The sequence below is a fragment of the Pyrgilauda ruficollis genome, unplaced genomic scaffold (assembly GCF_017590135.1).
Source record: "Pyrgilauda ruficollis isolate IOZ18807 unplaced genomic scaffold, ASM1759013v1 scaffold10, whole genome shotgun sequence".
In the NCBI taxonomy this organism is placed as follows: Eukaryota; Metazoa; Chordata; class Aves; order Passeriformes; family Passeridae; genus Pyrgilauda; species Pyrgilauda ruficollis.
Genome location: NW_024508101.1, coordinates 15,759,620 through 15,787,467, shown reverse-complemented (window position 1 = coordinate 15,787,467; position 27,848 = coordinate 15,759,620). Strand labels below are relative to the sequence as shown.

Sequence of the window (27,848 nt, the reverse complement as noted above, 5' to 3'; positions counted from 1 at the left end):
TAAATCGATTGTAAGTGGTTTCCAGTACAAACTTTCAACAGCCTCCGCTTGAATGAAAGGCAGAGACATAAAGGGGAGGATTTCAAAGGCACTAAAGGCTTCGTGCCCATGGAGCAGGGAGTCAGGGGCCTGCCAGGATGCATGCTGCATTTTGGGTTTTCAGGGATGCCCTCCTGCATCTCACAGGAGCTTCTGTGTTGTTGGCACCATGTGGGGAACCACAGAGAAGGGTAAGCCTCTCCTTGAACTTCTTCTCATCTTCATGTGGAACTTACTTGTCCAAAATACGCAAGAATAATGATAAGGAAGGATTTTCATTTTTTTTTCTTTGGAGACTCTGGCTGCTAAGACCTGGCCAGGCAAATCCCTCCTTCTCCTGCCCAAGTGACAAGCCGTATCACTTCTTTTTTTTTCCCCCCTTTATTTTTAAAAAACCCTGTTCCTCCAAGCTCTAAGTAAAATTGATTTTTAAGTGCAACTATCTCTTATAATTGCTGCTGAAACGCCTTGTGGTTATTGTAATGGATTTTGAACTGTGACAAGTCCTTCTTGATGATCGTAGCAGGTGGTCCACAGGATATTTTGAGTGTGGTTTAGGGAGCACTGTTTGTTTGAATATTTGGAGTATATTTGGGAGGAGATGGGGCTGGAGCAGTGGGCTGAGATTGTGACTAACACGCTGGCCCTTCTAACACTGCAGAAGCTGAGCCTGCCCTGGGACCCCCTGCCAGAAGGGACCATCTCCAAAAATCCTTTGTGGGAGCCATGTCCCTCCAGTCACCCATCCCACGGGAGCCACAGCACACTGGCATGGGGGGAAAGGAGATGGAAAGAGCCCAGGGCAGCACCATCTCTTCCTCCACAGCTTGGTGAATTACTGGCTGTCACATTGCCCAGCTCTGACCTTCCAGCAAATGCATCTTGACCTGAATTATTTCTAGTCATCTGAAACTTTTATTGTGCATCAAGCAGCTGCTTGTCACCCAGCAGGAGAGTCCCCAAGCCCTTCCAGTCATGGCAGAGCTCTGGCAGATGTGCTGCACTGTGCCAGGATGCAGTGTTTATCCCAGCAGCTCACCTGCCCTGTCCCTGTTGCTGTCTCCCAGCACATGGCAGGACCCTGGCAAAGCAGCTATGGGTAGGAGCACCCACCAGGCTTTTAGCCTGGCAGCCCACCACTGAGAGGCTTGGATTGGGATGGACAGCCCTGACACTGCTGGGACACATCTGTCCCACCCACAACCAAAAAACAACTCTGGAGTCACATTTCTCAGGTGGTTTGTATCCATCACCCCTCTGGGATGCTGCTGACATGCCCCAGCTCTTCAGCACCTCCTGGGAGGCAGCCACCAAGATTCCAGCTTCATCCCAAGAGAGACTTTTTTCCTTTACAGCCAGAATTTTAGACTTTTACTGGTCTGACTACTGTGGAAATGGTAGGAACTTCCATCAGGAGCAGACTGGGCTTTCTCTGCCTTGCTCATCTTGACAGCTGGTGCTCCAAAAGAGAGCAAGAGGTGTGAAATGAGCACCATTTAAAGTGCTGGGCATGGGCAGCCTGCAGAACTGCGCTGCCACAGGGCAGCTCAATACTCCTGCTTGGCTCTCCTCTGGCTGAATGTTGGGATCTCAGAGCAGAGGCCCCTGCTTTCCTCTCCATCAACTACAGAAGATGCAAAAGGCTACTGTGACTGCAAATGAGTGGCAAAGTGGATGGAGGAAAAGGGTTTTTCTCATATCCAGAGCAGAGCAGGCAAGTGTGCCTGGTTTGGCTTCCCAAGGGACCACCTGCATCCTGAAGCCGGACAGCAGCACATTCCAGCAGGACTTGAGCATGATGATATTTAGCAGTGCTGTTTAAAGTCATCTCTAATGCAAGAGCAAAGTTTGCTGCCATATGTTCAGGGTGAAAGGCAGGAGCATGCGGGATGAGGCAATGCCAGAGTGGCCAAATGCTCCTTCTGCTGAGTCCACTCACAGGAAAGGGACAGTGAGAGAGGCCAAGCCTGCCTGCACCTGTTCCTGGCCTCATCTCTCCATCCTGCCTCCCGCAGCTCTGTCTCACTGCTGATGGAGGTGGGGACAGATCCTGCACCCTGGTGTGAGCCCTTCCTCCCCCAGGAGGGATGGGGCAGGAGCCAGGGAGGGTCTGAGCAGCTGAGCTGAGGTTTTGCTATTGCTGGTCCCCAGGGACAAGTGTCCCCTGGGTCTGCAGGGCACAGTGCCCCTGCCCCCGTCCTCCCCTCCTGGGTGACAGGGAGCAGGGGCACAGCTGCTCTCTGCTTGTAATTTTGGAAAGCATATCCAGCCTCATGGAGCACAGGAACTCCAGGAGAAGGGTAACAGAGCGAGGCTTTTCTACAAGGGGAGCAGAGCTGAAGAGAGCATCAGGCACAGTTTGTGCTGCAGGATACCTGGTTCTCTGCACTGTCCTTTTGCCCTTGGTGCTTTGATGTTTGTGGGAAGTTAAGCCCTTCTGGAGACCTGAGCAATATTTTGGGGTAGGAGAAACACCCTGAGCAGCAACACTCTCCCTTTCCTCACCATCTCTGCAAAGACATTGGTACCTCTCTTCTTGAGATGTTTCACTCCTCCCCTCCCTGTGGTTGTTGGGATGGTGCTGGTGTTTCCTATTGGTAAAAATTGTGGCCTTGGAGAAGAAGGACAAACAAGAAATGCTGACAAGGGAACGAGAGCCACATGCTGCTGGCCTGCAGAGCATGAGTTACTGAGGTGCTCAGTAAAATGATGGAAGCTGTGGCTCATCCCAGGCCCCCAGTGCCAGATGCTGGTTGTGCCACTGCCCCATATGGGGTCTGCAGCAGCCCTGGCTCTGGTTTAGCTCCAGGTTTGCACTTGTGACCTCACTGCTGGCAGGACTGGCTCTGCAGAGGTCTCCCTGCTCCCTGCCCTGCCAGACCACAGCAGCAAGCACCAGCTGGTACAGAACCGAGGTCTGGGAGCCCTTGGAGGATTTACCATGTGCTCTTTGCTAGCCCTGGGGCTTTATTTGCCCTCCCATGAGCAGGAGAACACTAGCAGCCAGTGCTGGCTGCAGCCCCATCCTCCCTCATGCACAGGCTGGATCCAGGCACAAGGAAGGAGAGATGGGCTCTATCCATCCCTCTCCTCCTGCACAGCCAGGGGAGTTATTGACAAACAAGTTAGTGCTTTGAAAGAAAAATGCCGCAGCACATTTGAAGCTGCCTCCGTGATCAATACCGAGCCGTGGCCGAGCCTGCTGCCGACTGGATTTCAGATGACGGCTGGGGGGGTAATAAGAGCCCTGGGATCAACTGTCTCAGAGATTATTACAGGATGAGATGCTTCGCTGCTTTACAGTGTTTACTCAAGATTTATATTCCCTCTGTGTACATAAGGGGGTTGTTGTCTTTTGTCGCTGGTTGATCATTTTTTGACGGTGACGTGCACGCTGTTGGTAGGGTTTGCTTAGGGGTGAATTCCATGAACATGCAGGGGATGAGGGGGAGAGCTGGGGTGCAGGCACCCTGGAGGTGCTGGCAGGAGGTGGCTCCATGAGGCAGTGCCCTCTGCCCTGTTTCATGCAGGCAGGAAGAATGGAGACATGTGAAGCATGTGGAATGGGCTTTTGCCTTTCCAGATACTCTGCAGTAACTGGTGAGGCTTCAGGGTGCCCTGTCCATGGAAGAGGGGTTGGCACCAGAGGAGAGGGCTTGTGCCATCCTCATTCCCTCATTATGGAGGAGGAAGAGGTGCAAAACCAGCTCCTGGGGGATGTTCCTGCCTGGGGCTTGAGTTCCTTGGCTTTGTCATGTGTGTTTGATTTCACCTTCTTGCCTTAACCTTTCACCAGCATTTCCCTGCCTGGGAGGAGGGCTGGCAGGTGTGATGCTGTGTGGCACTCCCTCCATGGGAGGAGGGCTGGCAGGTGTGATGCTGTGTGGCACTCTCCACTGGCAGTGCAGGGCTGTTTGAATCTCCAGCACAGATCTCCCCTCCCAGCTGTGTGCTGGGCTTCGAGGTTAATGCAATTCAGAGCCTTGGGCGAGGCGCTGCGATGAGGGTGATAAGAGTCGCCCTGAGGGAGTTAAAGGAAGGCTTAGCAGGAGTGGCTCTCCCTGGAGCAAACATCCCTAGGCACACACAGCTGCTGCGTGATGAGCTGTGGCTGGGCTTCCACACTGGCTGTGGGGAGAAGCCAGGAACCCCATCCCAAGCTACCTAAAAAACATCCCCCAACATCCACATAGGCTTGGGGCACCTGTGTGGAGGCTTGGACGCAGGGGTGGCATAGCTGCTGTTACACAGGGCTGCTCAGTCTCCTTCTGCAGAGTGTTTGCTGTAATCCTGTTTTATAAATCCAGCCTTGGTCTTTGGCCTCCCTGAGCTCTGCTCTGCTGCTTCCCAAGTTAAACCCACTGATCTGCCTGAGGCAGGAGCAGCCAGGCCACGCTTATTGCCATGGTGGGGCTGAGAGAAGAGATTTAGTAAATCATTGGACCAGTTCCCTTTGGAAAGAGTCTGTGTGAAAATATCAGAGCAGTGAAGGATAGCCCCAAGTGTGATGGGAGAGAAGGGGTGGCAAGGAGGAGCTGAGCATCCCCCTTGGGTGTCTGCTCCATCAGGGACAATCCTCCAGCGTGCTGGCCCCTCAAGCAGTGGGGATGCCAACAGCAGGGAGGCTGTCCCCTCCACTAGAGAGGAGGTCATGGTCCCTGCCTGTGCCAGCTCTGCTGCTCCAAGTGTTCCTCACTCCCAGCAGCTTCCCTATCAGACCAGCTGTCCCCAAAAGCTGCTGCTGGGGGTGAGCACACATGGGTGAGCCCTGCTCAGGGTGGGGTGAGTGAGCTTGTGGGATATTGGGCTGAGTAGCAAGGTCCTGGAGCAAAGCCAGGGAAAAGCAGCAGCCATGTGTCTGGAGTTGCCATCCTCTGGGCAGACGGATGGTCACCCAAATTGTTGCCCCTTTCCTTTCCTGCCCATCTTCTGGGAGGGAGGGTGTGTGCCCAGCCGTACCACCTTGGCTGCCACCTGCCCATGCTGAGTGTCCCCAAGGCTCTTTAATGGCAGGCGAGGTGCTGTGCTGAGCAGGGAGCTCCTGGCGCCGGCCCTGGCGAGCAGAGAGGGCTCCATGCGGAATACAAATGAGTCTGGGGCACGATAAGCCCCGGCAGCACCTTCCCCTCACACAGCCCGCTGTCTGTCGGGATCTCCAGACACCAATCCCCTGCAAATCTCCTGCTGGCCTTTCATGACCTTCAGAGTCGTTTCAATTCAGTGTTTTCAGCCTCTAAATCTCCTGTCCTTAGCCCTGGGTGACTTCTGGGGAAAGAACTGTGCTCCTTAAAGTGCCAGGGCAGTCTGTGCACCACAGCCTGCTGGAAATCTGCAGGTATTTCACACCCATGCTTTATTTTTGGTAATTCCTCTATTTTTTATTGCTGTTTGAACCCCACAATTGACAACCCCAGGTCTGAAGTCTGGAGAGGTTTTGGTGACTGCCCTGTACCCTGCCAGGCTCCTGTCACCTGGGTATCTCACAGTCCCTGCACGCAGCACACCTTGAGCTGGTCTGATTGATCTGTAACACTTGAAAAATAATGGTTTAATCATTATTAAGGATTAGAAATAATCCTTGAGCTGTATTGATCACAATAACATTATTCATGATGAACTCATTTGGCATTAATGGGGACGTCCTGCAGCAGTGTGTGGCTCCAGGCAGACCCGTCACCTTCCCTGGGGAGCTGTCAGTGGGGTTTGTGGGACCAGCAACAAACCCTGTCCTAACAAACACCTCCAGGAGCTGCTGTCCCAGAGAGCCCCCTTGGGGGACACGTTGTTATTGGCACAGTTTTGGAGGGTCCTGAATCCAACAATCCCCCATCCTGTTCATGACAGCAGCCCATCTCCGGGCAGGGGCTCCAGTCAGGGATGTGACAGGGTGGGACTGCTCCCATGGGAGCCCCACATGGCATCACTCTGGGTCTGTCCCCTGTTGCAGAGCAAGGAATGCTGGCTGCCTGCTTGGCCTGTCTCTGCTCCCAATTACCATCTTGCTCACTGAAATGTCTTTAGCGAGGAAAATGCTCCGGGAGCAACAGCTGGAGGGCTCTGGGGACACTCCTCCTGGGTGAATATCCAGTGGCAGCCAGGAGCCAGCACAGCACCCTGCTGTGGCTGTGCCATCCTGCTGCAGACTCCCCCATTCCTGCTATTTATCAAACAAGAACATCTGGGTTTCCTTTTCTTTTTTTTTTTTACCAAAATTGTGTCTGGTTTGACTTTGACAAATTGACATTTTCCAGAGGAAAAATATCTCCTGTCGAGGTGTCGTTCCTGGGTGTAGCCGTCCCTTACTGCACCATTTGCAGCCCTCCAGGCACTTTGCACAAGGCGATGAATAGTTAAAGATGTCCATAAATCTTACCCCAGCCCATAATAAACAAACACACTCTTATCAAGTATAGAAAAATGCATATTTCATCACCACTGCCTTAAATGCAGCTCAGAATAAATGCTTGTCTTTAATCAGCCATCTCAACATATAAACAGAGCACAAAAGCTTGGAGGGGATGAGGTACAGAATTGGGCCACGGATTTTCTAGTCAGCTCTTGGGGGCAGGGATATGGCTGTGCAGGTGAGACCATGAAAAAATGCCCTGAAAATTCATATCACTTGGCTTTTCTGTCCAGCCACGTGTTGTTTCTCATTCTCTTCTGCCTGCCACTGGAGCCATAAGGATTTTGCTTCAATATTCAGCTGATAGCTGATCTTTCCCCTTGGATGCTGGCCACTGAAAGCAAGCACTTTGATTTAGAAATCAAGATTAAGAGAAAGAGAAAAGATTAAACAGGAAAGTTTCAGCCAGTACGTGCTGAGATTATGCAGTGATGGATTCGTGTTTCCCTGCATCTGATAAGAACCAGCTGCATTTTCAGGCTGGGGAGGGCCAGATCTGTGGTTTCTTTCACCTTACTTTCGAGTGCCTGTGCTTTGCCATGCTCACAGAAATACAGAATCTGCAGCCACAGCCCTGCTCAAGCCACCTGCCAGGGCTGGGTCTGCCACTCTCCTGCATGGGCAATGGGGCACTCTGGCACCTGGGGGCTTCCTTTCCCCTGAGCAGCCAATTGGAAGGGCTGAGACATTTTGCATCCCTGTGTGCTGAAGGGAGTGCTGGAGAAGCTGGTGACAGTGGGGACAGCAGCTGTGACCTGTGGCTGTGCCCAGGGCTCGTATATCTGTGTGCTCTTATAGCTGGCCACTGTTCAGGCCCTGGGGAAATAATTTCCCAGGGATATCACTGGGCTTCACTGCTGCCCCTGTGGGCTCCCACCAGCCTGCCACATCCCTGATGAGCAAAGGAGTGCTTTTTCATCCTGGGATTTGTGGTTCATGGCGTGGAAGTCGTGTGTGTAGCACTGGGAATCTTGTGTTCGCTATGTGAATCTCTGTGGTGCTGCCCAGGCAGTGATCTGGGGTTGTTATTTCGCCCGAGATGTCACCACGCTGTCAGTGCTCCTTCCTCCTCCCAGCCAATTCAGTGTGTGAAACCAGCCAGGGCTCAGCTCTCTCCCCATGCTCTGGCTGCCAGCACCACTTGCATGGAGCAGAGCATGTCCATCCCCCTCTACGGAAATAGATCTGCAGGGAAATGAGGAGCAGGCGAGGCAGGAGCCTGTGCTGTACATCTTTGCTTGGTCTGTCTCCCACTAACTCTCCAGGGAGCCCTCTAGGGACTGCAACAGCCTGGAAAGCCTCTCGGCCCGGTACAGACTGGCCCCTGGAGCTGAGACCTGGCAGCGTGTATTCCCTAGGAGCCTTGCACAGCAGCTGGCTGCTGGGGAGCAGGCTGTGCTGAGTCTGGCATGCAGTGAGTGGGGTCTGGGAGGCCCTCGGCTCTGTGGGCTGGCTCAGGACACTGGGCTGCCTCGCACTGGGTTTTGGTGCTCAGCAGGTTGCACAGCCCTGGCAGGCAGCTCCCCAGGCGGCTGCCCGGGTGCCTGGGGCTGGTTGAGGGATGGAGGGAAACGTGCTGGTTTGCTCTTGGCTTTATTTTCTTAGTGATGCAGAGAGGATCCTGTAGAAAGCCTGGAGCTCTTGCCCTGTTTATCCCTTTTGATTCCACGAAAGGCCAGATTGCAGCTTCTTCCAGGCACTGGAAGTACTCATGGGGCTGCCCAGTCTCCAGCCCTGCCCTGCTGCACCCTCTGTGCTGGTGAGGGGTCTCATGGCTGAGCATCCAGTGAGGGTACCCTGGTGCTGAGCATTGCCCCATCCTGCTTCAGCAAATCCTGCTTCCTCCGGTTACCCCAGTGTGGCCATGGCTATACAAAGGGGTTAAATCTGGGTGGGCAGCACGGTGCACCTGTGGGCATTTTGAGGGTGTTTTGAGGCATTTTTGAAGAGACTGCCTTGCTCTGCACAGAGCTGGGGGCTGTCAGTACAGAGAGCTGTGTTCAGCCCCTTGCCCTGTGCAACAAGAGCCGGCCCTGCTCCGGGGGGCTGCCAGCAGCTGCCAAGCTGCAGTGGCTCAGCCCTGCCGAGTTCAAGTGCCAGCAACTCCCCTGGAGATATGGGCTTGCTCCAGGAAAGGCAGGAGCAAGCAGGAAAAGTGGCTCCCTGTGCCTGGAACACCCTTCCAGGGTGCTGCCCACAGTGCCTCCTCCCGCCCCCTTGCCAGCGCAGCAGAGGGGTGGCAGGGTGCTGCAGGAGCCCCCAGGCAGGGATGCTGGGTGTGGGGGTGGCACCCATGCTCCTGGGCTGGTGTGGGCAATGCCTGGGTGCTCTTGCTTCCCCCAGGCTCATTTCTCCTCTCCCACTTGTTTTGCAGAGACTTGCCAACGCGGCGGAGAAATTCCAGAAGGCTCACCACTGGCAGGACAACATCCGGGTAAGGCTCCAGGCACGCCAGCCGCCCCCACGTACCTCCTGCGCTGTGCCATCCCTCCTTGCCCTCGTTCGCGTCCCTGTCGTGAGTCGCCGCTGGCGTGCCGTGCTCGGCCCGCCCCAGCCCCACCGCCTGCCGCGCTAATGAGAGCAAATGAAGTGATTTGAGCTCGTTTGCAGCCTCGCCTCAGCCCGCGCACGCCGTGAGGAGAAGGCAGGAGGTGAAGGTCGAGCTGACAGCTCGGCGCTGAGGGCTGGCGGCTGAGGAGACTCCGACTCTCCCCAGCTCTGGCAGCCCCTGGGTTTGGTGCTGGGAGGCCTGGCACGGGGTGACAGCAGCGGTGGCTCATCGGTGGCACATGCCAGCAGTTGCGGCGGGGGCTGTTCTGGGGAAGGAGCAATCTGGGCTGGGAGAGGGAAGACGCGGGTTTAATGATTGCATTTGACTTTGTAATTCTGGCGGTGATAGCACTCAGCAGGAACCTGAAGGATTCTGTCTGGAAATGCTCTCAAATTATAACCATAATACAAAAGGAAGGAAAGATTGTTTTTCTCCCAGTGCGAATGGAGTCTTCAGTAAAAAATATTCTTGAGCCACCCAGCCCCTTTCTCTTGGCAAGGGCCGCATCCTGCCCAGCCCTGAGGAACCTCCTGCATCCTCTGAGGGGACAGCCTGGGGATAGCCCCACTGCCAGGCCATGCTGCTGTATTGTGGGGGTATTTCACAGTCTGAGCTGCTGCTGCCCACACAAACCTTCCTGCCATAGGTGATGGTCACCAGGGCTTGCTGGGGAGAGGAAGAGGTGGGAGGAGCAAAAGAGAAGGCAAGGGGTTGACCTGCTTGGCTTTCCTTTGCCTTGTGGCCAGCGTGGGGTGGAGGCTGGTGGCTGATTCTGTGTCCCACGGGCACCCAAGGAGCAGGATGAGCTCACAGGGGCCTTCCTGTCTGTATGAGAGCACTGGTGAACTGCTGTCAGCTCTTCCCAAGAGGCCAGTGGAGAGGAGGTGAAGAGGATAATGAGATTTGGTGCAGGCAGCTGCTGATGCCAATGCTGGTGCCACACCAGGACCTTGGCTCAGGGCTCCCAAGGAAAGCTCAGAGAAGTGCAGGGCGAGCATCTTCATCGCTAGTGTTGACCCAGTGTCGCGTGTCCTCCAGGGTCAGAAAACATCCCTGAGCAACACCTGAAGCTTGACTGTGGGTACCCCAGGGACACTGTAGTTGCCCTGTGCGCCCCATGCTGGGCCAGCACCCAGGGTTGGATGCTTTGTGACCAGGGCATGTGCAGGGCAGGCAGAGGTGGCACAAGGTCACTGCATTTCGTAGCAGTGCTTGGGGCTTCTGCTCATCCTCTGGAGCACAGGGATGGGCTCCTGCTGCAGGGGCTCTTTGCAGCCCCAGAGAGCTCCTTCTCCAACCAGACCTGGCTGCCTTCCACTGCCGGGGGAATAACAGCAGAACACAAAACACGTTGGGAAAGGCTGTAGCACTGGGAAGCTCTTGGCTCATTTTGCCATTCACGGCACAAACCTTTCAGAAATCCACTTTCATAGAAAAAAAAATATTTTTAATAGCACTGTTTGCAACCACTTAATCAAGGTAATTAGGAGCGAGTCACCCAGAAACAATGTGCAGTGATGCGTCACCGCAGAGCTCGGCGCAGCTTTATCAGGACAGCCCAGGCCTGGCTGGGACACTTGATGGACTGGTCCAGCTTTGTGCACAGCCCCCAGGGTGCTGGGCATCAGCCCTGCCTGCCTCATCCTGCCTGCAACAGCCCCAGCTCCTGAGCAGAGCGGAGGGGTGAAGGGGCTTTGTACATCTCATTTCCAGGGCTGAGCCTCCTTTTCCTGCCCTTCATCCCCGAGATGGCCGGGCAGGGTCAGAGCCGTGTGCCAGCACCGCTGACCCTGGCTCTGCAGCTGCCCCAGCTGTGCCGGTGCTGGCACGGGCAGCAGGCAGGGAAGGGGCAGCACAGCATCCCAGCTCCTCCCTTCCTCCCTCCCCACCGAGCAGCTCGTTCCTGCTGGCTGCAGCTCTCCCCTCCTCTCCCAGCGTGTCGCGTCCTAACCCCGTGCCGGAGTCGATGACAGATTGCGGCGAGCGCGGTTATTTTTGTGTTTCCATCCAAAGGCGCCGGCAGATGCTGAGCGTTTGCGCTGCATTAGTGCTAATGGCAGCCCCATTAAACCTCACTGCAGATGGGTTGCTATGGAAGTCCAGGGGAAAATGAAGCAGGAGCAAGAGCCTGAGCGGCTGGGAGCTGCTGCCAGCAATCACTCATGATCCATGTCTACGGGGAAAGTTCCTTTTTCCTTGCTGTTTTCTGGTGTTTCCAGCTACATGCCAGCCATGCTGGCCTTTCTGGAGCTGAGTTCAGCCTCCCACCTCAGGAGGCTTTGCAAAGTGCCTCCCTGTTCTCTGAACAATCCCTTCATCCTGTCCTGTTTCATCCCTGCTCCTTGTGCTCATCCACCCTCATGTCTATCAGCTGTGCCAAGCTGGGGCTGTGTCCCCAAATAAATTCTGGATATGGGGCCTTTTTCCTTGGTCAAAAGTAGCCTTGGCCCCAAGGTCACCCATATTCTGAGCACCCTCATGAGTTCCCTCAAGCTTGTTTTACTCCAGGCCTGAGTGGCAGCTCAGAGTGGCATGGTGGGCAGGGATGTGGGCAGGCTGTGGGGAGAGAGCATGCCCTTCCCTGCCTGCACTGTGAGGGTCTCTCAGGGATGCACATTCACCCACTGGAGAAGGCTGGCAGAGCTCTGGAAAGGTGAGAGCTGGGTCCTGTTGCCAGAGCGGGCTCCCACCAAGAGACATGGCAACCACCTGGCACTGGTATAGTAAGAAACCACAGAAAATTCCCTGTTGGCAGTGGCCTGGCCTACCAGTTTTCCCAGTGAGAATCTTCTGGCCTACAGGCTTCCATTCAGAGATCCACTGGGATAGTCTGGCTCCACTCCATGCAGAGCCATGAGGGTTTGTCCTTCAAGACACATAAGGGCTGGCCCCCTGCTCTGGATGTCCCCAATCCTGTCCCCTGGCCATGGCAGTGGTTCTGAGCCTGGCCTGTGCTGACCATCCCAGGAGCAAACAGAGGTTCCAGGACTCCAGCCCACCCTGCAATGCAGCTTTCAAGTTTCCGTCCTCTGCTTGCTGCCCTGCTTGGGCAAGGGACCTGCAGAAGTACCTATGAAAATGCTGAAAGGTCATGTTGCATTTTTTGTTGCCATCCTTTGTATCCATCCTCGCTGACAAGCTGCCATGTGGCCTGTCAGACATCCAGCCAGCCCCATGTTCTCCCAGTTCTTTTCCATTTGTGTGCTCCGCCTTCCTCCCGAGTTTTCCTTGGGTTCTTTTCCAGACCTTCAGCCCCATCCCAGCAGCATCAGCAGGGTCTCAGGTGTTCCACACTCACATAGTATGTGGGAGTGGGGGCCGTGCTGACCTGGGGGATGCTGTCAGAGGAGCAGATCTGCACTGCCAGCCACAGAATGCATCCCAGGCCAACATCACCATCATCATCATCACTGTGTGTAGGTCTGCTGGGGCTGCCAGAGCTATTTGTGCCTTTAGGGGACACTCCAGTGCTGCAGAGATCCATCCCCCTGTTTATGTGCGCTTGGCAGGATTACATAAATTGCCTTTAAAAGTTGACTTCTTTATAAGCCATTTTCTGCTTCATAAAATGTTTATTACTGTTGTTTTTCTCCCAGTCTCCTTCCTCACTGCATTTTCCATCACCATACTGGGAAGCTCCCCTCTTCTGCTGCCCCTCTGCTTCCTTCCTCTCCCACCTTTTGATGTTGGAAAGGGCCCTTTGAAGGGTCAGAGCCCAGCAGGCCCTTTTTCCTTGGAAAAGAAAAATAGCCATACATTGAGCTGTGGATGTAGGAGCTGCTGGGGACAGGGTTTAACCACTGGGCGGTTTTGGGGACATTTGTGGAGGTGGCAGGGGGATCACAAGTGCTGGACAGCCCCATGCTGCTGCCTCCATCTGTAACCCCTGCCTGCAAGCACATGAGGAATAACAAAGCCCAGATAATTTCAAGCTCCATTAGAAACGAAACTCCAGGGAAAAGGGGATTGCTGTTTGCCAAATGGGGATGGACAGGAGCAATAACAGGGACTGTGCTCCTGACTGCCCAGGAAAGGTGCAGGAAAAGCAGGGATACATGGCAGCATGGCTGGGTGCCCAGCCACGGCCACACAGCCCTGGGTGCTGCATCCCTCCAGGTGCAGGATCCTGCCCCATCCTGCTGCTCCACGCAGCACTGCTGGGTGTGTGTCTGCGGGGGAGCAGCAGCTGTGCCATGCCATGCCGTGCCATGCCGAGCCGTGCCGTGCCGTGCCATGTGTGGGCTCTTGCTCCCATGGGCTGGGCACGGCCACGCAGGCAGGGCTTTGTGTTCAAAGCAGCACCAGAAGGGTGAACGCCAGCTCCTTATCCTCCTTTCATTTTTCTTCTCCTTTAATTACAGATCCTACTTATCGGCTGAGAACAGAAAGATTGTCACCGTAACCTTGCACTTGCCCTTGTAGAAGGTTTACCTAAAAAGTTAGAAAATAAAATCAAATACTCTAATTTGCAGTCGTCTTGCCATTTCAAACCCAGTTTTCATTACAGCACAGAAAGTGCATTGAAGCTGTGTTTATAACCCCCTTTTAGATAACAAATCACATTTTCTTTTGGCTGGCGAGTGTGTAGAATTGATATTTTTTTTTCAGTTTAATGGGTTTGTGTGTTCAGGAATGATCTCCATCAGCTGAGAGTCTTTATTGTGTTTGATATAATGTCAGCTTTCATTACGCTCGGAGAATTACTGTGCTATAGCACCAACCTTGCTCCTGTAGCGCCAGTCTGGCCGAAAAGCAGAACAAGAAAATCATTCACAAAACCCCTGTGTCGGTGCTGCTCCCTCTTAAAAACTAGGGATAGGGCTTAAGGGGCCTTGCCCAACCCCCCACTCTGCAAGACCACTGGGCCACCCATGGCTTCTCCATGACTATGATGGTTTGGTGTAAGGGTTGCTGGCTTTCCTCAGTGCTGCTTTCCCATCCCATCCCATCCCATCCCATCCCATCCCTGGAAGGGCAGGGGGTCTCCAACAGCCTCTCTGTGTGTGCTGGCATCCCTGTGGCAGCCGGGTGCAGTGGAGGGGAGCAGCAGCCACGCCTCGTTCGAGGCAGCCTCAGAGGAGCAGGACAGACAGGAGATGCCATGTAAAGAAGAATAGCTGGCGAGCTGTGATCAGATAAAACATCTTCTTGGGGAGATGAAAAAACTGTTGACAGGTCACTTAAATATTTCCCCAGCTCTGTCAGAGAGGCAGAGGGAGGAAATTGCTTTTAAAAAAAAGATGCCAAGGCAGATTATGATGACTGTTTCCACCTGTCCTGGGTAATGCGTACGGCCCCTGATGGTGGATGGGATGCAGGGAATTCACAGTGCTGCAGGAGAAATATGGGCCCCACCAGACTCCTTCTGGGCCTATCCAGCAGCCTGTGGTGGCTGGGGCTAACCATGAATATTGTCCTCTTCAGGGGACTAGGAAAGGATTCATCATGGTGCATATGGACAAGAATAGCTCTAGCCAGCTGAAATAAGGGTTCAGCTCCTACCAGCCACAGGCAGGTGTGGCTGTGATTGCAGGTAGGAATTTCTCCCAGGAATTCATCCAGCCCCTTTGGAGCCTGTTCCTGGCTGTGGCACTCACACCAGCCCATGGCAGGTGTAGCAGGAACACTTTCTTTGCTCTGTTGTTCCCCAGCCAAGAGGCTGCTGTGCCCATGGCAGGGCTCAGACACCTCGGGCTGAGCACTCACCTGGCTGTGAGACCTGCAGCCCCAGCTGCAGCCAGGACCAATGAGCAGCACACACCAATCCCCAGGGACAGCCATGGGGTGGCCCCATCCCGCTCCTCGTGGCCAGGAGGGCTTGGCAGGGTGATGCTGTGGTGGGGACGTGCTGTGTCCCTGCTCATGCTCTATTCCTCTGGCCATAGCACAGCTGTGAGGCTGCAGGAGCTCTGTGACACATGCAGGATGCCCTCTGTATGAAAGGTGCAGCTATAAGCAAAAAGCTGTTGCTATTTCTGTGTGCTTAATGGTTCAGGGAGTAGGGAAGAAGTACCTAAATACTCCCTGTTCTCTCTAAGTGCTGATGGCAGAGGAAAGGTGGGCTCGTGAGCAGAGCCCCCAGTGCTGTGTGGGCACACCAGCTCCTGCTTGCTCTCCCCACCCACTGAACTGCCCACGTGTCTGACCAGCACAGCTCTGGTCACCTGGCTTTCTCCACACTGGTAAGCTGTGGCCTGGGATGCTGGTCCTGCCACCAGCTCCATCCAGTGGCTGGAAAACAGGCAGGTGCCAGCTTGGGATCCATCTTTTCTTCCCCACCACCCTCTGAGTTTCTCCTAACTGTCTGAAGACAAACTGTTGCAGGATTTGGCTCTTCCAGAGCCAATTAAATCTTGAAAGAGATTTGCTGACCACAGGGGTCACCTGTGCTGCTCAGAGAAATGAAACCCACAGCCGGAGGCTGAGAGGGACCGAAATCAATGCGCTGCAGCAGGATCTGCCTGCAAAACTGCCCCGGGGAGCTGCAGCGTCCCCAGGGCATGTGATTAGCAGGGTGACCCTTACAAGAGACAGTGAGCAGTCCTGTGGAGTACTACAGATCCTACAGGTCTCGGGAGAAGGATTAGCCAGATTAGGTGATTTTACAGGAAAGCTCTATAGGGGAGAGTGAGCCATAGCCCTCCTGCAGTGTCCCTGCCAGCTGTGTGCTCCAGCTGGATGGCTGGAGCAGGGAGCTGATGTGCCACCAACAGCTCCTTCGAGGTTTTTTAGGGTTGTGGGAGCTCTGTGTGTGATATAGTTTGATTGCCACCTCGTTAGGTCGCTGATTTGGAGGCTTGGGCCAGCACCCCTCCTTCCAGACATCTCCAGGCTGCAGCGAGATAACAGAGCACTGACCTTTTCAGCATTATTTTTAGTTGCTGTAATTGTTTTTGGCAAAAAAAAATCTATTTGAATGCTTGTAGAGGGCTGTGTCAGGGGTTGTGGGGGGAGTGCCCCTCACCACCCACCTGAGACATCTATGTGCCCCTCCTTGTCCTGGGCTTTGTCTCATACCTGTTCTGCTGCTGTGTTCAAGGGAGCACCAGTGCCAGAGCAGGGTCCTCCCTTGTCCACTGGCAAGGCTCCAGCTTGCAGCTCTCCAGAAGCTCACAGCCTGGATTTTTAATCAGCTTTTCACTTGGTGTTTTGGTGTGAAAACAGTGAAGGTGTGGAGCACAGGGCACCTGGGGAGGGCTCAAGGGGATGAGGAAGGAGCCAGGGTCCCTGGGGAGGCTCTGGCAAGCAGCATCCCCAGGGCCACCTCCAGGAGGTCCCACCTGGGTCAAGCCTTGGCCAGGGCTGCCCAGTGACACTGACCCACAAGGGTTTGGTGCAGGTGCGGTGCTGCCTTGGTGGCCTTGCTGGAGAAGCCTGGGCCATGGCTGCAGGGACAGCTGCAGATCAGGCTGGGATTGCACTGAGCTCCCAGAGTGTTGCACTAGGGTTTAGTGTTGCACTGAGAGTTGCACTTCAGGAGCTGAAATTACCCCACACGTACCCACCAGCGACACAGCCGTGCAGCGCCATTGTGCAGGTGGCACTTGGCAATTTAGGTAAGAAAATGGGCAGTGGTTAACACATCGTGGAGCAGCAGCTCCTCCTTGTCAGCCTCCCCTGCAGTGGGAACCAGTGTTCCCTTCCTGCAGGCTCGGTTGCAAGAGACAGGGACAATATTTTCCTTCAAAATCCCTAGACATCTTCACCCCCTTGTTTTCTTTATTGGTATTTATTCTGAAGGGCTCTAGAAATACCAGTGCTATTTACACAGACCTGGTGCTGAGTTTAACATGGAGCAGAGGAAGAGAGGATTATGTGAAGAAGGCAAATGTGGTTTACAAAAATATTAGGGAGCAGAAATTATAGGCCCCCCTTGTTGCCTCTTGGAACACTCATGGCATCTTTTTAGAGCATCTCTGAGGACTCTCTCCCTCCTTCCTGGAACAGACACAGGCTTCCAAGTGGCAAGGACGCAGATGCCCTGCCAGCTCCCCTTGGACCCCATGAAAAACCCCCAGCCCCCCAGCATCAGCAGGGCTGTGGCAAGGATTTTGGAGCCTGCCATCAGGGCACATCTCAGGGCTGATGCTGGCTGTTCCACACGTGTTGTCTCACACGTGGAAACCTCAGCCACTGCCTGAGTGTGGCTGAGATCTCACCCAGCTGCTCCTGGGGTTGTCAGGGCTTGAAAGAGGGCTTGCATGGCAAGGGCCCTGTGTTCCCTGGGGGAATCGGTGGGAGGGACGTGCTCACAGGAGCTCTGCTCCCCGTGCCATGCCCTGTCCCGTGGGAGCGCTGGAGCGGGGATAGCAGGATCGAGGACGGGGAAATTATAGGCGAGCATCATCACCGAACATCATCACCGAGCATCATCACCTCGTGCCCCCTGCACTGCGGAGCGGGGCCTCTGCGGCTGCGAGGGGAATCGAGCTTTTCCGAGGAGCCAGTGGCAAATAAAATGAGTAACAAAGCACCTTCTGGATGGCCGTTGTTAGTCACACTCACTCCTGATTAAAGATCATTAAACATGAAATTAGCTGGTTTGTGTTGCGGGTCTCCCGGGGGTTCCTTTAATTAGCAAGTGCAGCTGGCCGCGGACCCGGGGAGAGGCGGTGCCGGCGAGGGGCAGGGGCGTGCGTGGGGCCGGAGCGGCGCGGCAGGGCCAGCTGAAGAGAAATTAATTCTTTTTTTTCCCCTTTCTTGTTGTTGTAAACCCCACAGCATTTCACAACAAATCACAGATAATTAATAAGTGTGTTCCCTTAATGACTGGGCTTTTTAATAGCAGAAATTGGAAGATGCTGCGTCAATTTTTTTTTTTTTTTTTTTTCTTTCCCCTCCCGGTGTTGCCTTATCGCAATCACTGAGAGCCGCAGAGCCCGCGGAAGTCTCTGCTCAGGAAGATGCTGGAACTGCCCTTTGCAATCCCCATCCCGGGGAGACGCCGGCTGCACAGCCTGCCAGGGTCCCCTGCTGTTGATGTCCCCAAGATCAGCTTCAGAGGTTTCCCACCTCTTGGGAAGCCACTGCAAACCACGCTGGGGAGCAATTTTGTGGCTAAGAGGGTAATCCCGGTGAGGGGTAGCGACTGCCAGCGCTCAGCGGGGCCGGGCTGGTGGGACGGTGGTGCTGCCTGGAGAGCTGCTTGCCTCTCCTGGTCCCTGTCTCCAGCACGAGCCCGTGCCCAGCCTGGGATGGATGTCACAGTGCCACCGTGCCTGGCACAGGGCTGTGTCCAGGTCTGTCCAGAGCAGGGGCAGGCAGGACAGGGATGCAGTCCCCATTGGGGCTTTGGCCGCGTTTCTGCTCGGGGCCAGATCGCTTTCCTCGTTAGATAATAGCAGCAATAATCACCCCGAGGCGCTGCCCGTGCCGGGAAGGCTGGTTGGCTGCTGATGGGGATTGACTGGCAGACGGTGTGCCGGCATCGCACTGGGGCCGGCACGCTGGGAAGAGTCTCTGAGTGTCCTTTAATTACCCTTTCTACTGGTACACGGAATGCTGTTGTGACAGCATCGCTGCTCTCCCAATTGCCTCTTCAGGAATTTTATCAGCTGTCTCGCGTCTTGACACTCTGGGAAGAGGAATCCAAGCAGACCTTTCTGCTTAAATAGGTTCTAAATACCCCAAATTAACGACGTGCATTTCTCTGTGGAAGCAAGGACACTTTTCTCCCTGTTTCTGCAGTGCAGGGAGAGGCCCTGGGTGGCTGCAGGGCCATTGCCTGCCACACTGCCTAAACCTGCCTTTTCTGTGGCTCCTGATGTTTGCAACAGAACCAAAGCAGCCTGGCTGTGGGGACGTGGCACAGGCTGGCACCTGGTGACAGTGCAGAGGCTGCGGTCACACCGGTGTCACTGTCACAGGGCTGTTGGCCCCGCAGTGCTGTGGCTCAGCAGCAGTCAGGAGTGGAGGGAAGCATGGCAGGCCATGGCCAATCCTTGGAGGGTGATGTGGAGGGCGTGAGGTCCTGAACATGTCCCAAGGACAGCATGGGCTGGGAAGGGTTCAGTCCCCAGCAATGTGTTGGCTGCCAAGAGCATGAGAGAGGTGCTGAGGGGACGAGTCAGGGGGAGGAACTCCTTTCCCAGCCCTGACCTTGACCGGCACTAACAGCTCTCCCCTTTCTCTGCAGGAGGAAGACATCGAGTACTACGACTCCAAGGCTGACACTGAATATGTAAGTGCTGTCTCTGTGGCACCTCTGGCACAGCCACCACCCTGGCCCAGGGCTGAGCCCCTCGCCAGTCTGTCCCAGCACAGCACCAGGGGTCGTGGCACAGCATTTGTCACAGCTGCTGTAACCAGATTCTGCAGCGGGCAGCAAGTGCCCGGTGTGCAGCCGTGTCCCCCAGCTGAGCCCTGGTGACATCTGGCCACGAGCACTGGGGCTGGCAGCAGGCAGGTGGACAGGTTGCTCTGCTGCCTGCAAAAGTTTCTAAAATTAAAGCTGGCATCTGAAATTCAAATGAAGAGCAAACCTTTAATTAGAGACTGAATCTAATTCTCTGCCCTACTCGGAGCATAGCCATCCTGTGATTTCTGGCAATCAGTGCTTTAACTACAGGCCTGTCAGCTCCCATCCCCCGGTGCTCCCGAGAGAGCTGGCATTTGCCGGCTCCTCCCGGTGGTGACAGTGAGGGTGACTTCACTCAGGTGCTGTGCCACGGGCAGTGCTTGCTGCCCTGGGGCACCCCTCTCTGCCCTGGGGCTCCCCACTTTTCTGCCAGGTGACCCAGCTCCCACACTGTGCTGTGGGATCCTTACGAAACAGGGGCTTGTCAGGTCAGTGATGCTCTTGGCGTGAGGCTGCTGAGCAGTCCTTGGAGCTGACCAGGAGCCCCAAGCACAGCAGGGTGCAGCCTTGGGGACAGCCCCAGCCAGTGCTGGTGCACCAGGACTGCTCCTTGTCCCCAGGCAGACCTGGCAGCAGAGACAGTAACACAGTGGGAGAGAACATGGTGTTAGCAGCAAACCACTTGCAAACCACACGACCTTATCCAAAAATAACACTCAGGTGACCCCAAGAGCATTCAGAAGGCCCTGTGCAGAAGGGAGGGGAGGATCTGGTCTTGATGGGGTCCCACCAGCTTGGGTGACACTGTCTCTCCTCTCGACCCACCTGGGAGTCTATGCCCCAGAGCAGAGCTGGGGACAGGCTGGTGTGGAGGAGGATGGATGGATGCCTTCAAAGCAGAGCTACTGGCTAACTGCCAGTGCCATTGTCCCCAGGCAGTGACAGTAAGAGGGCTCCTTGGCAGGGGAAGCAGCCACAGAGTCTGGGAGGTGGGATGGGGAGGTCGGGCACTTGCTCTCCTGAGCAGGTCTCCCTGCCCACAGTCCCACTCATTTACAGCTGAGGATGCAGAGGAAGTCTCCTGTCCCCCGCTCCAGTCTGGGGGGAGCTAGCAAAGGAGGGAGGAGAGGATCCTGCCATGGCTGCTCTGGAGAGGATGGAGCTAATGGGCTTAAAATACATTAAAGGGGATTTTGGATAGAAGTGAAGGAAAAACTGCCTGGCGGTTCAGGCAGGAGGAGACAGCCTGGGGAGCAGAGCAACTCCCAGCACAGGGGATGAGGAGCAGGACTAATGCATCCATCAGGCTGGGCTGGGCTTTTGCTATCACTGCTGCAGGGCAGGGGACAGAAGCTGGATGTCCCCATGCCCGCTGTTCCCCTGTCACACCCCACCATCCTGGTCACATTAGGCGGGATTAGGAAACAGGAGGCATCTCGACCTTGGAGCTGTGCCCTTGGACCCTCCCAGCACAGGGGGCACTGGGGAGAGGCTGTGCACAGCGGCATGGCACAGTGTCACTGGGGACTGCAGGGCTCAGCTCCCTGATCCCTCCCTTGCCCAAAGGAGCTGACATATCGAGGAGGAACAGCCCTGCAAATCCCTCACCAGCCACATCAGCTTTAGTCCTGCTCTGGGGAGATACCAAGCAAAATTGCAAAATTGGGGGTGTCCTATTCTTGATGTATGTGGGTTTGGCAGGGAGGGCACTTCCCTACCTCTGCTGTTGTTTCCTTACCAGTGAAATCCCAAAAAAATTCCAACAAAAATAATGGAGGAAAAAAAGAAGATGCTGCTGAGGAAAAAAAGGAGAGAAATTATACCAGAAAGTCTGAGTGGAACGTAATAGTGCTCTTTCCATCCTTTCTTTATTTAGGTTCAATTTTTCTATTTAAATGGAGCAGGACATAGCTGAGCCAGAGTCGGTGCTGATGGACAATGGCTGCTGCCCATAACTGAGGCTTATTCACAAGCCTTACACTGGCTTTAGCTGCAGTGAGGAGGAAATGAGCTTATTCATCTTGCCTGCACCTCAGCTCCACTATCCGCCCAAACAGACTTTGGATTTCCAAGTGGTTTTTAACAAATGGGAATATCAGAAGATTTTCCCAGGGGTCCCCAAGGCTATCAGAATGTTTGCAGAAGTGAAGTTTTCACCTTTCCCCGCTAGCAAGGACCATGGGGTTTATGTGGGGAGAAGTGTTGAAATCAGCAGACGGTCTCAGTTGGGTGTCACAGGTAGAACAACACAGAAATAAATTCATTTTCCATCTTTTGTGTTGTGTTCCTGGCAGGGGATGATGCTTGTCAAAGCTGAGCCTGGGACGTACTGTACTCAGGTGGAAAACAGCTCAGCTGTGTGAGGGTATCCTGGCCCCAAGGTCAGCCCTCCAGCCCCAGCCTCAGGTCCTGGGGAGGGCTGAGAGCCAGGGGCTGATGGTGGGAGGCTCCGTGCCAGCCTCAGCCCCTCTGCTGCAGGAGAGGTGGGGCTGCCCTCTCACTGCTCACCCCTCTCACTGCTCACCCTGCTCAGTAGATGCAGCAAGGAGGGGAAGGGGGGGAGGGAAAAAAAGCCCCTAAATGTCAGCAGCAGCAGATGAAGGGTGTTGGAAAATTTAATCTTCCAACTTTCTCAACTAATGTGACATTTGGATTTCCTCACGATAAGCTATCAGCCCCAGAAGTTTCTTTCTTTTTCCTTTTTTCTTTTTTTTCTCCTATTTTTTTAACTTCTCTCCTCTGGCTGGTAATTTAAAAATAAATGGTCTAGAAAGATCTCTAAACAGTACCTTTGGCAAAGATTAAAAAAAGCAAAGGGGGATAGGGGAGCAGGCTGGCGGGAGAGGCTGATTGTTATTTATAACCTGGGCTGCTGTAAAAGCAGGAATGTGGCTGGAGAACACATCATCTCCCTCCTCAGCATTAAATTACTGCATTTCAGGAAAAACTGATATATTTAAGGAGAAAGACCCTTCTGCACAGGCCTGGAGTTTCTCAGCCATGTGTTGGGGGCTGGCATTTATATCCATTATTAGCAGAATCACAGCATGTTGATACGAATATTTCGCTGGCCTTTCCACACTTAGCATGGATGGGTGCCCCTGGGAGATTGAAAAGGCTGTGCTGGCATCTCGGTGTGTTCTCCACCAGGTGTGTGGGGCAGGCCGGGGGAGGCAGGGATGCTGCCGGGGTGCTGCGGCCGGACCAGCCCTGCGTTTGTCACCGGGGCTGCCATTTAAGCAGCCGTCATTAGCTGTGATGGCTGGTTCCCATGGAGATGAGCAGTGAACGGGGGGGCTGCCTCTGCGGGAGCTGCGATCGGCATCGCTGCTGCGCCAGGTCACACCCCGGCTCCCTGCACAGCTCCTGGGGACCACGACAGTCCTGGTGCCCGCGGGCAGGCTGGCTCTCCTCAGCCAGCGCCAGCCTGGATGGAGCAGGGGGCAGGCGATTGCCCAGAGCGTGGCAGCCTCCAGTAAAGCTGTTGGGTGGTGCTGCTGGTGCTCACTGGGTGTTGGGGCATCTCTGGGCTTTGTCCTGTCTGTCATTTTGGGAGACTGAAGAGAAAATGTGACTGACAACCCAGCTGTGAAAGCAGTGGAGGTGGCAAAAGCTCTCAGGGCGTGATGACTTCTTGCTGAAGCAGTAAATATGTATCATATTGATATATTGCCATGAAGTCGATTTCTAATGGTGTGTAGCAAATAATATATTCAAACTGTAGCATCTATTTGTGTTATGTTGTATGCACTGTAACAGATAAATAGATGTTTCCAAGTTCTTTTGAAATGTAATGATGAGGAATGCTGCAAGATCTGGCTGAGGGCCTGCCGAGATGCTCACAGTTAAACCGATGTAAATTCGGGAGGACTTGAATCATCTGCTTTGCTCTGATTTAAATTTAATGCAGGATTTCTTCCCTTGGCCTTCCCAAGGTGTCTCTTTGTATCCCAGATCTCCCCTCCCTGCCTGGGCTTCACCTGCCTTCATGTGGCTGGAAATTAACCCCTTTCAGGGGCCAAATTCAGCCTGGCTTAAACAGAAACAACTCGGTTGAGGTTGGGGGATTTATGGATAAAGGGCAAATGTAGCTTGGATAACATGAGCCCTTTCTGCAGGTCTGTTTGCCATATAGGTGTCAGTGATGCATGAAGTGCCCCATGTATAGATAGCTGTATATTTGTCCCCAAGATCTATACATGTGCCTCTTCACAGCTCCATGAATGAGAGCAGCCAGACAGCACCAAACCTGGCAGCATACAAATTAGCCCCTCAGAAGTGGGTGAGATCACGGAATAATGATAAACAGAGGAGCAGTAATTATATACAGTAGTTCCAGCTCCGATGAAGTGGGGAATAGCCATGCCAGCGTGTGGGAAAGAGGGAGGGTTGGATTTTCCAGCTGCTGGTGGGGCAGTGGATGGGCTGTGGCAGGGTGCCCTGCTGATCTGAGATGGGGAGAGATGGGGAGCTGTCACCAGGAATTTGCTGGATGAGGGAAAAAAGGGTTTAGTGTCAAAGCAGAGTTTTTGGTGCTGCAGATGCCCTCAGGCCACGGCTTTATCCCAAAACCTGCTTTCAGCAGGCACCTCTGTATCGCTGTGTGGTGCTCAGAGAGGTTTGCAGGGATGAATATTGTGTGTGCTCTCCCCAGAGAGCTAAGACCCATGGACAGCAGGCTTGGGGCCAGATGCACTCTCCGGGCAGCCCATGGCCTGGCACTCCCCGGAGTGCCGGCTCTGCTGCAGCGTCACAGCTTTGCAGGGGCTCCAGCAGTCTGGTTTTTGCCTTTTCTCCAGATTTACGTAAAATTGAGAGCATAGTCTGGATTTTGATCTTGGAGACATAGCTCCAGGGAGATGGGAACCTGCCTGCCTCCTGCTTGGCTAGTGCAGCTGTAATTGAGTCCAGGATCTTTCTGGGCAGCTGGAGCCCCTGCACCAAGGTCGGCTGGGCAGTGTGGTGCACTCACCATCCATCAGCTGGAATTAAACCCAAACCTTGCATATTAATCCTGTTACTCTCCCGAGCTGTGGCAAATGCTCTGGCCACCCCTCTCAATGTCATGGGAATGTCACCACCTTAGTGGTCGGCCAGAGGTGTTGCAGGGGAGGTGACATTTCTCCATGTCATCTGTGAAGGGGAAACAAGGAGGGGGCCAGGATGGGTGTTAAACAAGCTTCATCGTTTACTTCCCAAACCCATAGTTTTCCTTTAAATATATGGCTTTTCCTGTGAGAAATTCAGGTCTGTGTTCCCTGGGTTTTGTTGAGGGGAGCCTGGCCAGTGGGAGAGATGCTTGCGGTGGGCCTCTGAGGACAGCAGGATGGGACCATCCCCTACCCCTTGTGTTCCCTGGTCTCGTGGTTCTTTGCTGTGGACAGCGTGGGGCATCCCTTCAGGTGTCTGTTCCAGTTTGGGCTTGGCACTGTTGCCTGTCCCTGCCTGTGGATGGTGCAGGCAGCTCTGTGTCCCTGCCCCTCTTCAGCAGGGATGTAGCTCCAGAAGCAAAAGAGCAGGTGCTGCAGCATCCTCCTCTCCCTCCTTCCTACCCTGAGCATCTCCCAGCTGGCTGCAAACAGCCTTCCCCAGCTGCTGGGCTCGTGGCAGGGATGGGCTGCTCACAGCCAGCACCTTCTCCTGGGTTTCTTTGCTCCTGGTGGGGTGGCAGAGGCAATTTCTCCAGCTCTGTAGTGAGTCCACCCCCATTCTCACTCTTCCCCACATGGCCCCGTGCTTCAGCTCCCACCCTGTCCCCTGTCTGCAACCACCCAACTGTTCTGCCTGCACCAGCTCAGCCCTGCCTGCCTTTCCAGAGGGATTTTACCCTCAGTGCCATGCTGGCAGCAGGGCTGGGGAATGGAGAGGAGGGCTGGGAAGGTGAGGGAGTGTGTTCCAGCACCAGCAGTGGGGAATTCGCCATCTCTCCACCATAATTAAATATTGTTTGCATTGCTTATTGACAGAGCGCTAAGCTGCACTCCGTTTTAATTTGCTCTTTGATAGTTGCCTTTTGCTGCTAATTGATTTTCAAGGCCTTTTTTTGATTTTTTTTTCCATGTCTGATTTAATACCTGCTGTGCTACCAAAGCTGGAGAGAAAAGGGGTAACCAGCCTTTGTGCCCACCTGCTCCTGGCAGGCCAAATCCACACGGGATCCAGCAGGGCTGGTCTCCCCCACAGAACGTTTGGTGATGGGCTTCAGGTGGAGGTATTCCCACGTCCATCCAGGGCTGGAACGCTGGGTGACCCCATGCACTCTGCTCCTTCCCCAGGACGACCCTGATGGAGAAGAGATCGAGAGGGAGAAGTCCAACTCCTTGAAGCTGGAGTTCACTGATGATGACAACTTCAAGACCAAGGTTAACTATTCATACGCTGCCGTGCAGATCCCCACGGACATCTACAAAGGCTGTGAGTGTCCCTCCTCACCCTCTCCAATTCCTGCTGCCTGGCTGGGCATCCACCTCTCCTGCCTGGAGCACTGCAGCCCCAGGGACCATCAGCTCTGGGTGCTCCATCTGGGTCTTGGTGGCTGGCTCCCAGACAGACAGGTAGAGTCACCGTATCAGGATCGAGGTGACAATGTGTCCCCTCCCCAGGGACACTCAAGAGCTCAGCACAGGCAAAAGAGGCAGACTGGGGATTAGGAGTTATTAGGGAAGGGATGGGGAGCTAAGGAGAGGTGGTGATTATGGCCCAGGGTAAAGCTCAGCTGTGCCCACATGGCTCTGATCCTCCTGCAGAAGAGCCCAGCAAAGCTCGAGAAGGCTCAAAGCAGGCACAGCGACGTTCAGAGGGATGGAGCAGCTCTGTGCAGCAGCAACTACAGAGGCAGCACCGACCTGCTTGTAGGAAGGAGTGAGACACGGCTGGGCAGTGGCAGAGGGTGAAGCAGGGATGCTGCCTGTCTTCAGCCTACTTGGGGCTGAGGTGATGAAAAGGGAGAAAAAGCAGCTGCAGTCCCGCAGGAAGGCAGCCAAGGGTGACTGCAGGACAGCGTGATGCCACCCCGTAGCTAATTAAGCCCCTGCTGCCGGGACGTGCAGGGGGGTCAGGCCGTGCCCCTGTGGCTGCTGCAGGCACAGGCTGCTCCAGAAACGGGGATGGGCTGGTGGGCCAGCCCGGGAGTGGGCAGGGATGGATGGGTGGACGGGCGGATGGCACAGGATGTGCCACACCAGCTTCAGTCCCCACCGAGCGCTGTGACCGTCCCTGAGCTTTCAGATCTCTCCGGTACCTCGCCCTGCTGCGGTGACACATGGTGACAGCCGGTCTCCATTTCCCTCTAGTGGCTGCTCGGCTCCGAGCTGGGACCGCTCCCAGATGGAGGGCATCCTGCAGCCCAGCCCCGGACCCTGCTGTCATGGGCGTCCCCAGCTGCCCCACACCACCCGGGGCACCGCTGTCCCCACACCTGTGTTTCAGTGGCACTTGCTGAGGGTGGCGATGGTGGTGGTGGGGGCCGAGCTCACGTTCCTGCCCCGAGCGGAGCGTTCCCGGTGCCCGGCCCGTTACGGGCACGGCTGCGCTCGGAGCCGCTCGGGTGCAGCGATTTCACCGCGGAGGCAGCGGCGGATTAGGAATTTGCAATTAGTTTTATTACCCTGCCAGCGCAGGGCGGGCAGCTGATGAAGCACATCGTGCGAGCCGGCTGGGCTGCGCGGGGTGAAATGGCTCGTTCCTCCTCAGCCCTGCTCGCCAGCCCACGCCACGGGCACACGAATGACCCCAGCCCGCCCTGGACCGGGGCAAGCGGGAGATGAACGCGATCCGAGGACTCGCAGCTGCTCAGACAGGGGTGCTGGAGAGGGGATGTGGCAGTGGGGGGTGACAGTGCAGGGACTGTCAGTGCCTCTTACCAGACCGGGAAAGGGGCTGCAGCCACAGGCACAGAGTGTGTGGGCACAGGGATCGGGCCAGGTCCGGCCACACCAGGGTGCTCCAGAGATCCAGGGCGCAGGGAAGGGTCTAAACTGCTGCTGCTCCACAGAGAGTGGTTTGGGGTGGGGGCAGGGCCCCCCTGTCCTGCCAGGGACAGCAGGGAGCGCGGCGCGTCCCCGCAGAGCTGTGGGCGGGAGCGCGTCCCGGTGGGACCGGCGGAGAGGCGCTATCGCTGCCTGGCACGCTGATTAAACCCCGCGGCGACGCCCGCCGCCGTCACCCCTCGCTACACTCACAAATTACATCCTATATGTGTTTTATTTACTGTGCCATTTTTAATTAAATATGCAGTCGCTCGCGGGCAGGGCGGGGCTGGACTTACTCTGATGGGGACAGGGACGGGGATGTCGCCAGTGGGGCTGGCAGCTCTGACCTCGACTGAGAGGGACAGGCGCCATCCCAAGCAGGGACACAGCTTCATCACTCTGCACATGTGAGAGGGTAGGAACTGTATTTGTTCACAGGGATGATATGGGGGCTACACTCATGTCCTGGGAAGGTGTAGGGGCTGCATTCGTGCTCAGAGATAATAGAAGGGCTGTGTTTGGGCACAGGGACAATATGAGTTGCATTCAGTACAAACAACTGGTGTGGCTGATGGCCCCGAGGGT

General features: G+C 55.0%; 1 protein-coding gene across 3 annotated transcripts in view; it reads left to right on the top strand.

Moving 5' to 3' along the window:
- The window catches only part of CACNA2D2 (calcium voltage-gated channel auxiliary subunit alpha2delta 2), a 210,788-nt gene that overhangs the window by 159,189 nt on the left and 23,751 nt on the right, over positions 1-27,848 (top strand). For all 3 annotated transcript variants that reach the window (XM_041465517.1, XM_041465508.1, XM_041465500.1), the window contains exons 4-6: positions 8,820-8,879; positions 19,132-19,176; positions 25,569-25,707. In XM_041465517.1, the coding sequence (XP_041321451.1) occupies positions 8,820-8,879; positions 19,132-19,176; positions 25,569-25,707 (244 nt within the window). The remainder of the gene's footprint in view (positions 1-8,819; positions 8,880-19,131; positions 19,177-25,568; positions 25,708-27,848) is intronic.